The sequence below is a fragment of the Cetorhinus maximus genome, chromosome 1, assembly GCF_964194155.1.
Source record: "Cetorhinus maximus chromosome 1, sCetMax3.hap1.1, whole genome shotgun sequence".
Taxonomy (NCBI): domain Eukaryota; kingdom Metazoa; phylum Chordata; class Chondrichthyes; order Lamniformes; family Cetorhinidae; genus Cetorhinus; species Cetorhinus maximus.
The window spans coordinates 153,731,969-153,747,390 of NC_135879.1; the positions used below are offsets into that span (position 1 = coordinate 153,731,969).

Here is a 15,422-nt window from a genome sequence, read left to right on the forward strand (position 1 = left end):
CCTGAAAAATACCACAAAGAGACTCAAACAGATTTAACTTTTAAAGTTTTAACTTTTATGTTGATATGCATACCTCTCGCATTTTGAAAAAAGCCATCCCTGTTAATAGAGAATCTGAGCCTGCTTGATGCTGTGGCCCAATTCGCTCTAACTCCAATTGTTCAGCTACTTCCTGCAAGCCACCCTGCACAAACAAATCTCAGTTAGATATATTTTGTTTATATAGCGTACACAGTATTTAAAGAAAGATGGGAAAAAGAAATATAAGTAATTGCACTCAGAAATATGTTGCACTGGCAATCAAATATTCTAGCTAAACAGTAAGTGAAATTTCTTAAAATAGCACCATAGCAGACTGAGCAAATCCAAACCATTAGAATGGCATTATGAACTTTAAAAATTTTTATCCACTGGATCGCAAAGTGTGTGAGCAAGGCAGGGGCTTTGGGGAAAGGTGCACCAAAATTCATTTGCAAAGCAAATTAAAGCTCCAATTGTTCTAAAACAATTTAAACATATTAGCCACATATTGTTTCCATAATCAGTCTTATTATAAAAATGACATATGCTAACAGTGCAGTAAATCATTATCAATCCGCCATAACGTTTCAGAAAAAAACTGTCCTCTCAAAAATGTCCTTCTCAAACAGGAAACCTAGAATAATTTACATAGAGTAGCTATCCCTTTTACTCTAGCTATAATTATAATTAAAACTAAATGATGATTCTATTAATTACTCAGACTCATTCATTAGCCATGTCAGTTTTCCATATTAAAGACTGCAGAAAGTACATATGAACAAGAGCAGGAATAGGCCATTCAGCCCCTTGAGCCTGCTCTGCCATTTAATAAGATCATGGCTGAGCTGATAGTAACCTGAAATCTGCATCCCACCTACCCCCAATAACCTATCACACCCTTGCTTACCAAGAATCTACCCACCTCTGCCTTAAAAATATTCAAAGACTCTGCTTCCACCACCCTTCCAGGAAGAGAGTTCCAAAGACTCATGACCTTCTGAGTGAAAACATTTCACCTCCACTCTATTTTAAATGGGTGACCTCTTATTTTTAAACAGTGACCCCTAGTTCTAGAATTTTCCAGAAGAGGAAACATCCTCTCCACATCCACCCTGTGAAGACCTCTCAGGATCTTATATGTTTCAATCAAGTCGCCTCTTACTCTTGTGGATACAAGCCTGGCCTGTTCAACCTTTCCTCATAAAACAACCCACCCATTCCAGGTGTTAGTCTGGTAAACCTTCTTTGAACTGCTTCCAATGCATTTCCATTCTTCCTTAAATAAGGTGACCAATACAGTACACATGTTGTTATTTACTGTAGTATACTAATATTCCACATACTCAATTTCTCAGGACTCTCTTGGTTGATATCAGCAATCAAGTTTTGTAATTAAAAACAAAATGGTCTATCAGCATCTTTTAAAAAAAATATAGATTAATGGTGTAGACCTCTCTCATCTAATGGCATTGGATATTTTTTATTCTTAAGAATTTTCTGGTTTTATTTCTGGTTTCATTTCTGGTTCGCCAAATGTATATTTTTTTCTTTTATCTCAGTTGTAATTTTGTCAAGTGTTCACATTAACTCAATCTTTAAGTTTCTGGTACTATAAACTCATATGGCTTAAACAACATTGAGAAACATGGCAAGTGTAAACATACTCTGTTTAATTCAAGGTTAGTGATACAGTTTACTTTTTAAAAATTATGAGAGAATGCTATTTTAGTGGCAAAGATATCTGTGGTGCTGGATATACCAATGAATTTAACACAGTAAGCTTAGACATGTACATTAATATATATTTGTTAATTGATTTCACATTGGTCATAGCCTTCAAAAATTTAGTTTTCCACAAAACAACCTTTCATAAATACAGCAAAGACTAATACTTGTGCAGTACTGAAAACCTTTAAATATAAACCACTCTCATGATTCAGTTTTAGATAAATTACAGCAATACCTTAAGATTTTTGCAACTTTTCATGAGGTATTTCACATCATAAATTACAGGGAAGAACAACCGTAGAATTTCAAAGAAGTCTGGTTCTTCTTCAGGCAAGTTGGAATTCGTGAGTATTTTAATCAAGTAGCCAAAGTCATACCCGCTGTAAAGAAACAATCATACTTTGATTACCAAAACCTTATCTTCAATGTTAACCACTCAACAATGCATTAACAATACTGCAAACCACGGATACCAAACAACAGGATGCAGGTTTACAGCTGCGATTTTCCTCACAGCAAGTTACTGCCCTCTGCAACAGATGACCTTGCCCTTTTTTGTGCACCACTTAATGCTGGTTTCAGAGCATCAATAACGCAAGTTTGCCTCCCACAAACACACCTGTGAAATGGTCAAGGGAGTGGAAGAATGTGTTTTTTTAATATTGTTATTCGTGTTCCTTGAATGTGATAGCTATTCACAAATCACGATGAACATGTTGCTGCTGGTACGTTTTTTTAAATTACTTTGTGCAATGTGGGCATCACTAATAAGGCCAGCATTTATTACCCATCTTAATTGCCACTGAGGCGGTGGTGTAGGTATGCTCAGTGTTATTGGGTAGGGTGTTTCAGGATTTTAAACCAAGGATGATGAAAGATTGGTGTAGATTTCCAAGTCAGGATTGTAGGATCGAAATCCCCTCCAACTGGTAAATTTATGGAATATAATTTCAAACCTATAGACGTGTTTTGACCTCATGATTGGAACTATAAATTTCAAAAATATAAGCTGCAGTCAGCAGTACAGGTCTGGACAGCAAGGGATTAATTCGGACATTTAGAGAAAACACAGTGACTCATCAAAAGGGTTTGGACGTTGACTAACACAATCAAGAAGTCTGATTACCCAATACAGTGGCATAAAGGACATATCATCAATACAATACACTCAAGGAATTATTCAGCCACCACAGACAATAGTACTGGAACAGGGTCATTCAAACCCTCAATAACTTTGAAGTCCTGTGCTGTTACTGTGTCACCTCAAACAGCTGGAGAATTGCTCATACAATGAGAACTGATAATATTTGTCTGGATATATCTTCCATGGAAAATCCTGTATTGTTTCAACCAGCAGGTGCTGATGCCATTTGTCTGGACTGTGGAATCTACTAAATGGACATTGGAACAACAGGAAATATGTTTTAACATTTTTGAATTAAATTGTTATAAAAGCAGAGCAGATCTGAGCATCTAGGCTGTTGTTGGAAGAAGGGTCAAGTTTGGTCACCTCGACTCAGACCTACAGTCAACACCGGACAGACCAACTGTGTTGGGGATTGTAAGTTTCAGTCAAATCGTAGTTATATTGGTCTGAGGGTTTTGTGAAGGTTTGGGGCAAAAACTTGGTGTTTTTTGCCAGTACCTTGTAAATTGATTTCAGCCACATTTTGGTGATATTGGTCTGAGGGTTTTTTTTTCTTAAGGTTTCAGGACAGGACATGGTGTTTTGCCTGTGTTTTTATAAGTTTTAACAGAGTCATGGTGACTTCATGTCAGGTACTGGGAATAGGTGGTTTTAAATTTTGGGTTTTGTACTGTGGGATTGTGGGTGATTCAATAAAGCAATTGTGAATTATCAGAAGAAACTTGTCTCGCTGGTCATTCTGACACTTGTGAACCTGGTGTCACGAACTTGACTGTGGAGAGGGTCTCGGAGGGAAAAGGGGAACTCCTGAGCCACTTGGTGGGGAACCTGCAGGTGGTGGTATTCCCACGTGCTTGTCACCCTTGTTCTTCTAGGTGGTAAAGGTCACAGGTTTGGAAGGTGCTGTCGAAGAAACCTTGGTGAGTTGCTGCAGTGCATCTTGTAGATGGTACACACTGCTGCCACTGTGCAATGGTGGTGGATGGAATGCATGTTGAAGGCAGTGGATGAGGTGCCAATCAAACAGGCTGCTTTGTCCTGGGTGATGTCGAACTTCTTGAGTGTTGTTGGATCTGCACTCATCCAGGTAATGGAGGGTATTCTATCTCACTCCTGACTTGTGGAAAGGGAAAAAGATTTGGGTAGCTCCTGCAGAATACCCAACTTTTGACCTGCTCTTGTAGCTATAATATTTACGTGGGCAGTCTAGCTACGTTGCATGCCAGGGTGTTGGTGGTGCCGAGTTCCAGTAATTACCGAGAATGCACTACTCAATCAAATGCTGCCTTGATATCAAAGGCAGTCACTCTTATATTATCTCTGGAAATTGGCTCTTTTATCCATGTTTGGACCAAGGCTATAATGAGGTCTGGAGCAATGTGGTCATGATGGAACTCAAACTGAGTTTGGTGAGCAAGTTATTGCTAAATAAGTGCCTTTGTCGATGGCTGAGTGTAAATCGATGGGTTTGTCCTGTTTTTGTGTACAGGGCATATCTGGCCAATTTTCTACTTCATTGGACAATTGCTGAAGTTGTGCTGTACTGGAAGAATTTGGCTAGAGGTATGGCTGGCTCTGAGGTACAAGTCTTCAGCCGCAAGGGTACTGGGGCCCATAGCCTTTGCTACATCCTGTGCACTTAACCGTTTCTTGATATGAGTATAAGAACAAATGAAACAGGAGGAGCAGTAGACCATAGCATCCTGTCGAACCTGCTCCACCATTCAATATGGTCATGGCTAATCTTCTGCCTCAACCCCATTTTCCCACCTGTTCCCCATTTCCCTCAATTCCATGAGACACCTCATAGATATCACATGGAATAAATCAAATTGGTCGAAGACCGGCTATTGTGATGGTGGGGACCTGAGGAAATAGAGATGGATCATTCACTCTGCACTTCTAAATCAATCCCACTTATTGGTTCCACACAATACAGGACTTTGTCTCCACAAAAACTGTGTCATGGTCACTCCTACCAATACTGTCAAGGGCAAATGCATCCATGACAGGTGGATTGGTGAAAATGAGGTCAGGTCAGCTTTAATTTCTTGTTGGTCCAGTTGCAGGTCCAGTCAGGTAGCTATGTCCTTCAGAACTCAACCAGTTTGGTTAGTAATGGCACTATCGAATCGCTCTTAGTGATGGACAGTGAAGTCCCCCAACCAGAGTATATTCTGTGCCACTGCTACCCTCAGTGCTTTTTCCTCAAAGCGGTGTTCAACATGGAGCAGCACTGATTCATCAGCTGAGGGAGTGCAGTAGGTGGTAATCAGCAGCAAGTTTACTTGCCCTTGATTTTATTGTGAAGCCATGAAGCTTCAATTGGTCCAGAGTCAATGTTGAGGACCCACAGGACCACTCCCTCCCAAGAATATACCACAGTGCTGTCACCTCTGGTGGACATGTCAGTAGGACAGAACATACCTAGAGCTGGTGACGGAGGAATCTGGGACATCAGCTAAAAAGTATAATACTCTAAGCATGACTGTCTGGTTGTTGCTTGACTAGTCTATATGTCAGCTTCCCCAGTTTTGGCAGATGTTAAAGAAGAGGGCTTTGCAGGATTGACCGGGTTTGGTGTGCCTTTGACATGTCCAGAGCCTGGGTTGACACCAGGTGGTCTGACTGGTTTGATTCTAATTGTTTTTCCACAGTAATCAGACAACTGAGGGGTTTGCTAGGCCATTTGGGAGAACAATTAAGCATATTATTATAGATCTGGAATCTCACACAAGCCAGACTGGGTAAGGGCAGTAGATTTCCTTCCCTAAAGGACAATAGCGAGCCAGGTGAGTTTTTACGGCAATATGAGAGCAACAGTGATCATGAAACTGATTCTAGCTTCTCATTCCAGACTTATTTCATCAGCTCACATCGTGGGATTTGAATCATGTCTCCAGATCTTTAGTCCAGGCCCCTAGATCACTAGTCCAGTAGCATAACAACTACATAATCATACCCCTATGCCCTGCATTATGAAGTGCACTACTGTTCCCATTAATCTTTATCATACGTATACACTCAAGACAATTGTAGGCATATGAGCATTATCAGTCTATAAAAGATTATTATAGTGCTTCCACTCTCCTAGGGGCAAGGCATTGCCACTGGGTGGCCGTTATATCAGAATGGTATGTTCTTAACTACTCAAGTGGTCATGGCCTGAACAATAGATATGGTGCTTTCAAGGATTAGATTATGAGAAGAGATTAGACTAGACTAGATTTGTATTCCTTGGAACACGGATGATTAAAGGATGATTTGATCGAACTTTGTAGGAATTTGAAAGGAATTGATAGGATAGATAGACTTTCTCCGGCTGGAGGGGTCATCTACGACAAGGGAGCATAACCTCAATCAGAGACAGGCTATTCCGGAGAGAAGTAAGGGAACATTTCTTCACTCCAAGGGTGGCAGAAGTGTGGAATTCTTCCCTATAAATAGACGTTAGCTCAGTTAATAATTTTAAATGAGATTTATTGATTTTTGCTAAACAAGGGTATGAAAGGATATGAAGACAGGCGGGGGGGTGGTGAACGGAGATAAGATGCAGGTCAGCCATGATCTCACTAAACAGAATAAGACTAAGGGGCTGAATGGCCAACTTCTGTTCCTGTCTTCTTGAGTACTTCCAAAGGAATTGCTATAACTATCTTTTTGGCCTGCAGTGAAAATGTGTGGTCCATCCATAGAAGTCATCTCAGAAAAAAGGACCTCACGGTCCAATTCAGACCTTCTGAAGATCTGCTTTTATCTTCAGTTTATCTGCAGGTCTTATGAGAAGATTCAGATTACAAAACTAAGCAATTCGGGTCTGACTAACCTGAACAGTATACTACACTCCTAGGTGCTGGGCATCCACTACAATCTGTTACATCCAAGGTTATCCATGAAGTCCTCCACAATGGGAAGAGAATTCTCCCTCCCAGTTTGGAATTAATAAAACCTGACAAGACAAAAATTGCAGTGTTCTCTATTGTGAAAGCCCCGTGCAGTGAATGGGATAGTGGCCACTCTTTGCTTTTCAGAATTCTTAGTAAATACTATCTGGTTTGTTAAGTTCTGACATCAAATATTTGTCAAGTTCCGACAGGGTTCTTTGATGTGCAGCAAAAAGAGTGATGCAACTCCATGGCCTAGCTCCTCTGCATCTCTGTCATCTCCTCCAATCCTACAACTCAGATATCTGAGCTCCTCCAATTCTGGCCTCTTACGCAGCCTTGATTTCAATTGCTTCACAATTGGCGGCCATGCCCTCAGCGGTCTAGGCCCAAATCTTTGGAATTACCCCCTTAAACCTCTCTGCCCTATTTACTCCCTCACCTCATTCAAGATGCTTCTTATAATATAGCTCTTTCACCAAGCCACTGATCATCCATCCTAATATCTCATTTTATGGTTCATTGCAGAATTTGTTTGATAGTGCTTCTAAACGCCTTGGGACTTTTTACTGCATTGGAGACACACTAAATGCAAATAGTAGCTGTTATATTAATTGATTTTGTTAGCCTCTTTCCATGACCCCCAGTACAAAACACTTGTCAATTAACAATCAGATTAAAACAGCAATGCTTAACAACAGCACAAAAAATATTCCAAGTAGCTGACTTGCTGATAGAATTGCAAGAAACCACATATATATTGGCTCTAGAAATTGTCATAGCATAGCTACTAGCTAGAATCTCAAAATAATCCTATATTCTCTGGAGTTTAGAAGAATGAGAGGTTATCTCTTGAAACATGCAAGAGTCTGAAGGTGCTTGACAGGGTAAACACAGGTTGCTTCCCCTGGCTGGAGAATTTGGAACATTGGGGCACAGTCTCAGGGTGAGGGCTCAATCATTTAGGACTGAGGTGAGAAATTTCTCCTCTCAAAGGGATATTCTTTGGAATTCTCCGCCCCAGAGAGTTGTGGATGCTCCACATTGTTTAATGTATTTAAGATTGAGACAAACAGATTTTTGTTCTCTTTGGGAATTGAGAGATACAGGGTACAGGCAGGAAAGTGGAGCTGAGATCAGCCATGATCATACTGAATGGCGGAGCAGGCTTAATGGGCCATATGGCTGACTCTGGCTCCTAGTTCTTAGGTTTTATGCTCTTACCCATTGAAATAGTGTTCTTCCTTAAACACCTTTTTTTGTGTTTCAACATGCTGTCCATTCATTTCCCATTCATTGATACATTTGCCAAGTTCAAAGATTAGAACTTGAAAATTGAATACTTAAATGTATTATTTTCCTACATCACATTGGTATAAGTTTTAGCTTGTTGAGAACACTAAACCCTATAGAAACCTGCAACACAGGTGAAGTAAGTGTATGCAAACTGAATTATTAAAATGAACTAAATTAATATTTACTTGTTGAGACACAATAGTTCCTGATAATAGCTCGTATGTAAAGTGAATGTTCTGACATTGCTCAAAATAAGTTTGATAATGCATTGTTTTATAAGGGCAGGAGCTTAACATCAGACGATGCACAGTGTTTTACATTGCTAAGGTGAAGCAGTGGGCCTTTAAGGCCACAAAATCAATTAGTTAGGCCAGAACTTAATTAATTGTTTGATGAAATTCTGCAGGTGAGGTTAAAGTTTAATTGTGTTTCAGCCTGAGTCAGAGCCCAGGATGAAATGCCCAGCAAAAACAAAAAATGTTACTATAAAAATCATTGTCTAACATTAATCAGAATGCCTGTAGAGAGGTACCCTCCGTTCATTTCTTTCTCTGAATATTTCAAACAACTTTAAGTTGCAAAATTATTGGAAGAAATTTGCAAATGATTCTGTAAGGAAAGGGTTATTCAGAGTAAGAGCAGAAGTTTGCTATTGGCTTGGAGTGATTTAAAACTGCTGTTTTGTTAATTTTTAACAATTGTTTGTTAAACAGGGGAGAACAATTTTTAAACTGTAGTATCTTAAAACAACTAATTGATGTTATGGTTGTGCAACTACACAGCAATTCTAACATGGTGACCACTGATCTTTCAAACTGGGACCGACACTTCTAGCACTGGTGTGTTTTTAATATGAAGTAATCACCTGCTAAATGGGTTAAGTTCATTGGGAACGTGCCAATGTGTGCTGACCTCAGATTTGAGAGAAGTGTAGCACTGATCTGTAGCTGCAAGAACACTAGTTTATCCTGCAAAAGAAAAAGTCTGCATAAAACATTATCTTTTTAATTAAAGTCTCTGTAGGATATGATGACCAGCTTAGTGATTAGGGGGTACAGGATCAAAGACAGACTTATAGTTAACATTTCACTTGGTCAAATAGCAAGTAAATATAAGAGGAAAGAAATAAGTGGGAAAAATAAAGGGATGCACTGAGCTCACTGTAAAAGGAGCTAGTGAGGGCAGGATCTTAGCTTGTCGACTGAGTTATAAGGTTTAGGTTCTTATTCCAATTCTATACGGAATTGTTTTGACATGTAACAATTATAACATGGTATGATGTGAAGACAGCTATAGTCACATGGCAGGGTCAATAGAAAAAAATTACAAATGATGACTTGTACCAAGAATATGGATTTCAAGGGTCTAAATACTAAGCTCAGAACTGTAACAAATTTGAGTCCCTCATCATCAGATGTGGTCATAGGCACTAAACGATGAGGTTTATGTTTAAGTGACAAGTATTTTATATTGTGTAAAGTGGATTTTAACATTTCAAGACATTACTGATTCTGTGGGATGGGTAGAACATCCAATCATAAATAAACACATTTACTTGCCTTTATTAGCCGAGGCATAGAATATAAGAGCAGGGAGGTTATGCTGGAACTGTGTAAAACACTGGTTAGGCCACAGCTAGAGTATTGCTTGCAGTTCTGGAATCCGCATTATAGGAAGGATGTGATTGCACTAGAGAGAGTGCAGAGGAGATTTACCAGGATGTTGCCTGGGCTGGGGGTTTTTAGTTATGAGGAGAGATTGGATAGACTGGGGTTATTTTCCTTGGAGCAGAGGAGATGGAGGGGGAACGTTATTGAGGTGTATAAAATTATGACGGGCATAGATAGGGTAGACAGGAAGGAACTTATCCCCTTGGTGGAGGGATCAATAACCAGGGGTTATAGATTTAAGGTAAGGGGCAGGAGGTTTAGAGGGGATGTGAGCAAGAATTTTTTCACCCAGAGGGTGGTAGGAATCTGGAACTCACTGCCTGAAAGGGTTGTAGAGGCAGAAACCCTCATAACATTTAAGCAGTATTTGGATGTGAACTTGCGATGCCATGGCATACAAGGCTATGGGCCTAGTGCTGGAAAATGGGATTAGAATAGTTAGGTACCTGTTTGACCGAGGCAGACTCGATGGGCTGAAGGACCTTTTTCTGTGCTGTAGACCTCTATGACTCTATTTTCTAACAATGCAATCAGCTACAAAAAAATGTGGAGTAAATTGTCTATCATATGTAACAAAGTGTGAGTAGTAAGACATATCTGAACAGGAAATGCACAAACGATACCATTTAAGAAAGTCAACCAGTCATTTAATGGTGAACACTTCCAACCTTGAATCTGAAATTTAAAAGGGATTTTCCAATTCTCAAAGATCCATCACAAAAAAAAAATATCTAAGTGGCTTAATGGTATGTTTACTAAACAACTGTTACAACACTCTGGCCTTAAACTGACAGTTGCAATTTGGTCACAGAATATATTGTGCGTTATACCGTTATACATTCCTTATAAAAGAACATAACATTTGACTCATCAATAGCATTGGCTGATATATTTTTAAAAATGCACACTTCCTGTCCACAAACCTTACTTCCCATCTAATGATTTTGAGCATCACTTCAAAAGGAGATCATTTGGTTCACTGTGTTAGCTTTTTGAAAGAACTATCCAATTAGCCCTGCTCTTTTTCCATAACCTTGCAAATGTATTCTTTTCAAGTATATATCCAATTCAATTTTGAAAGTTACCACTTAATCTTTTAACTTTTTAAGATGAAAACCATCTCCGCAAATTGTGCATGCCATATCATTACAATTTTCGACAATTGTTAAATTACTCATCATTACCCTTTGGTTCTTTTGGCAACAATTTGAAATTTGTACAATCTGGACACCAGCCTTCCTGTCAGTGGAAAAAATGTCACCTATCCACCTATACTGAAACGCCTCTCTAACGAGAGCAAGTCCAGTTTCTCTCCACTAAAGTCCCTCATCCCTCATAGCATTCATGCAAATCTCCTCGGCACCCTTTCCAGCTGAGGCTCTACCAATGAATTATAATATTTAACAAAGCTTCCTTGCTTTTGTGCTCTATGCATCTATTTATAAGGCTCAGTTCCACCTATGCTTTTTTTTGTAAATAACCTGACCAACTTGTCCTGCCAACTTTAAAGACTTGTAAATGCGAACTTCCAGATCTCCTCATCCCTGTACCCGTATTTTGTAGATGGCCAATTATTTTAATATGTGATCATAATTCACATAATACAGCAGGAAAGAGAAAAATTAGACACCGCCATTCATCAAGAAGAAAAAAAAGGACATTTAAAAAAAACCTGAGATGGGAGTAGCCCATTTGGCTCCCTGACATATTTGTGCCTCGTTTTTTTCATTCATTCAGGGATGCGGGAGTTGCTGGCTAGGCCAGCATTTATTGGCCATCCCCAATTGCCCTCAAGAAGGTGATAGTGAGCTGCCTTCTTGAACTGCTGCAGTCCATGTGGTGTAGGTACACCCACAGAGCTGTTAGGGAGGGAGTAGCAGGATTTTGACATAGCAATAGTGAAGGAATGGCAACATATTTCCACATCAAGATGGTGAGTGGCTTGGAGGGGAACTTCCAGGTGGTGGCGTTCCCATGCATCTGCTGCCCTTGACCTTCTAGAGGGAAGTGGTCATGGGTTTGGAAGGTAACGTCTAAGGAAGCTTGGTGAGTTTCTGCAGTGCATCTTGTAGATGGTACACACTGCTGCCACTGTGCTTCGGTGGTGGAGGGAGTGAATGTTTCTGGATGTGGTGCCAAACAAGTGGGCTGCTTGGTCCTGGATGGTGTCAAGCTTTTTGAGTGTTGTTGGAGCTGCACTCATTCAGGCAAGTGGAGAGCATTCCATCACACTCACGACTTGTGCCGTGTAGATGGTGGACAGTCTTTAGGAACTCCTACATCTTACCAATTAGGAACAAGAGTAGGCCACTTAGCCCTTCGAGCCTGCTCCACCATTGAATAAGATCATGGCTGGTCAAATTTTAACTTCGACTTCACATTCCTGCCTATCCCTGATAACCTTCCTTGCTTATCAAGAATCTATCTACCTCTGCCTTAAAAATATTCAAAGACTCTGTTTCCATTGCCTTTTGAGGAAGAGAGTTCTAAAGACTCAAAACCCTCAGGGAAAATCTCTCTCATCTGTCTTAAGTGGGTGACCCCTTATTTTTAAACAGTGAACCCGAGTTCTAGATTCTCCCACAAGAGGAAATATCCTCTCCACATACATCCTGTCGAGACCCCTCAGGATCTGAGATGTTTCAATCAAGTTGACTCTTACTTTTCTGAACTCCAGCAGATACAAGTCTAGCCTGTCCAACCTTTCCTCATAAGACAGCTCATTCCAGGTATTAGTCTAGTAAACTTTCTCTAAACTGCTTCCAATGCATTTACATCCTTCCTTAAAGAAGGAGACCAATACTGTACACAGTACTCCAGATGTGGCCTCACCAGTGCCCTGTAAAACTGAAGCATAACCTCCCTACTTATGTATTCAAATCCTCTCACAATAAATTATAATGTTCTATTAGCTTTCCTAATTACTTTCTGCACCTGAGTACTAACCTTTTGTGATTCATGCACCAGGACACCCAGATCCCTCTGCATCTCAGACTTCTGCAATCTCTTATCACTTAGATAATATGCTTCTTCTTTATTCTATCTATCAAAATGGACAATTTTGCATTTTCCCACATTATCCTTCTTTTGCCAGGCCTTTGCCCACTGACTTAACCTATTTATATCCCTTTGTAGCCTCCTTATCACCTCTTCACATCTCTTTCCCCTATCTATTTTTGTGTCATCAGCAAATTTAGCAACCATACTTTTGGTCCCTTCATCCAAGTCATTTAAATAAATTGTAAAAAGTTGAGGCTCCGGTACTGGTCCCTGTGGCAAACTACTTGTTACATCTTGCCAACCAGAAAATAACCCATTTATGCCTACCCTCTGTTGCATGTTAGTTAGCCATTCTATCCATGTTAACATGTTACCCCTTACACCATGAACTTTTATCTTCCGCAATAACATTTGATGTGGCACCTTACCAGATGCCTTCTGGAAATATAAGTACAGGACATCCACCAGTTCCCCTTTAACCACATCGCTACTTCTTCAAATAACTCCAATACATTGGTTAAGCATGATTTCACTTTCACAAAACCGTACTGACTCTGCCTCATCACCCTGAATTTTTCCAAGTGCCCTGCTATAACATCTTTAATAATAGCTTCTAACATTTTCCCTATGACAGATGTTAGGCTAACTGGCCTGTAGTTTCCTGCTTTCTGTCTCTCTCCCTTTTTGAATGAAGGAGTTAGATTTGCTATTTTCCAATCTGAAGAATAACCTTCCCCGAATCTAGGGAATTTTGGAAAATTAAAACCAACGCATCAACTATCTCATTAGCTATTTATTTTTTAAGACCCTGGGATGAAGTCCATCAGGACCTTGGGACTTGCCAGCCCGCAGCTCCAACAATTTGCTCAGTACCACTTCCCTGATGATTGTAGTTTTCTTGAGTTCCTCCCTCCCTTCCATTTCCTGATTTGCAGCTATTCCTAGGATGTCACTTATATCCTCTATAGGGAAGACCGATGCAAAATACATTCAATTCATCTGCCATCTCTTCACTTTCCCTTATTAATTCCCCAAGCTCATTTTCTACAGGACGAACACTCACCTTCTTAATTCTTATTTTTTAAATATCTATAGAAACTCTTATTATGTCTTTATATTTATAGCTAACTTACTCTCGTACTCTTAATTTTTCCTTCCTTATCAATCTTTTGATCATTCTTTGTTTTTTTTAAATATTCTGTTCAATCTTCTGACCTGCCATCCATCTTTGCATATGCTTTTTCTTTAAGTTTGATACTATCTTTAACTTTTTCAGTTAACCATGGATGGTAGATCCTCACTTGGAATTTTTCTTTCTCGTTAGAATGCATCTATTCTGTGTATTCTGAAATATCTCCATAAATGTCTGCCACTTAACCTCATTTTTCAGTTCATTTTAGCTAGCTCTGCTTTCATGCCCTCATAACTGCCTTATTTAAGTTTAAAATAGTTGTCTTGGACCCACTCTTCTCTCCCTCAAACTGAATGTAAAATTTAATTATATAATGATTGCTGCTACCTAGGGGCACCTTCACTAAGAGGTATTTATCCTATCTCGTTGCATAATACCAGGTCTAGTATAGCCTGCTCTCTGGTGCCAGAACATGTTTTTCTAAAAAACTCTCTCCAAAACAGTCTATGAATTCCTCATCTACCTGTGCCCATCTGATTTTTCCAGTCTATATGTAGATTAAAATCCCCCATGATTATCGCCGTACCTTTCTGGCAAGGTCCCATTATTTCTTACTTTAATACCCCATCCTACCATATGGTTACCTTTAGGGGGCTTGTACATCACTCCCACAAGTGATTTTTTTGTCATTATAATTTCTCGTCTCTACTCAAACTGCTTCTACATCCAGCTTCCCTAAACTTAGGTCGTCCCTCTCTATTGTGTTAATACCATCATCAATTTTCCTAGCTTCCTGTCTTTCCTAGATGTCATGTACCCTTCAATGTCAGGTCCCAGTTAGGTCATTCTGCAGCCATGTCTTTGTTCATGGCTATCAGATTGTACTTATTTCTATTTCCACTATCAGTTCATCTGTTTCATTTTGAATGCTGAGTGGATTCAGATAGAGCCTTTAGTTTTGTCCTTTTGTAACTTCTAGCATTATCTGCTGATTTTCTCTGAGATTTGTACACTCTGCCCCTTCCTGTTATCTTGAAGCTAAAGTTGCATTTTAGTGCTCCTAACGCTTAGGAGTAGAAATATTTGTTGTTAGTCAACAACGTGTACTGGTTACTTACCTGTGGAATGAAAGCCACTTGACCCCTTCACATAGTACAACACCGGATGTCATAAGAACTTCTGCAAAATACATTGTGTCAATCCCTTCCTCCTCATGTTTTTTAAACTGGATACCAGAAGTTGTAAGGAGCTCTATCGAGTCTTGAGCATACATGTCCTCTCTAAAGTCGACATGAAAAATTTAAACAGAAAAATAAACATAAGAAAATGGGCTTCTTGCAACACAACCCATATGAAATGGTAAATCCATCCATTATCCATGGTATAATGCACTACAGTCAGGTTGTTCTGTGTAATTTTTCTTATGGTCAAACTGCATTGTTTTCAAAATTTTTAAATAGTACAATTTATTTTTGCTCACAATCACAATTTCATCTATTCATTTATTTTCCACTTGTTGATGGGAATTTCATGAATTTAACACT

At 39.4% G+C, this 15,422-nt stretch overlaps 1 protein-coding gene across 1 annotated transcript in view; it reads right to left on the reverse strand.

Annotated features, from left to right (window-relative positions):
* Window positions 1–15,422, reverse strand: part of cnot7 (CCR4-NOT transcription complex, subunit 7) — a 58,339-nt gene that overhangs the window by 8,798 nt on the left and 34,119 nt on the right. The window contains exons 4-6 of the mRNA XM_078548558.1: window positions 14,997–15,158; window positions 1,985–2,129; window positions 74–184 (exon numbers count right to left, since the gene is read on the reverse strand). Of these exons, the coding sequence (XP_078404684.1) occupies window positions 74–184; window positions 1,985–2,129; window positions 14,997–15,158 (418 nt within the window). The remainder of the gene's footprint in view (window positions 1–73; window positions 185–1,984; window positions 2,130–14,996; window positions 15,159–15,422) is intronic.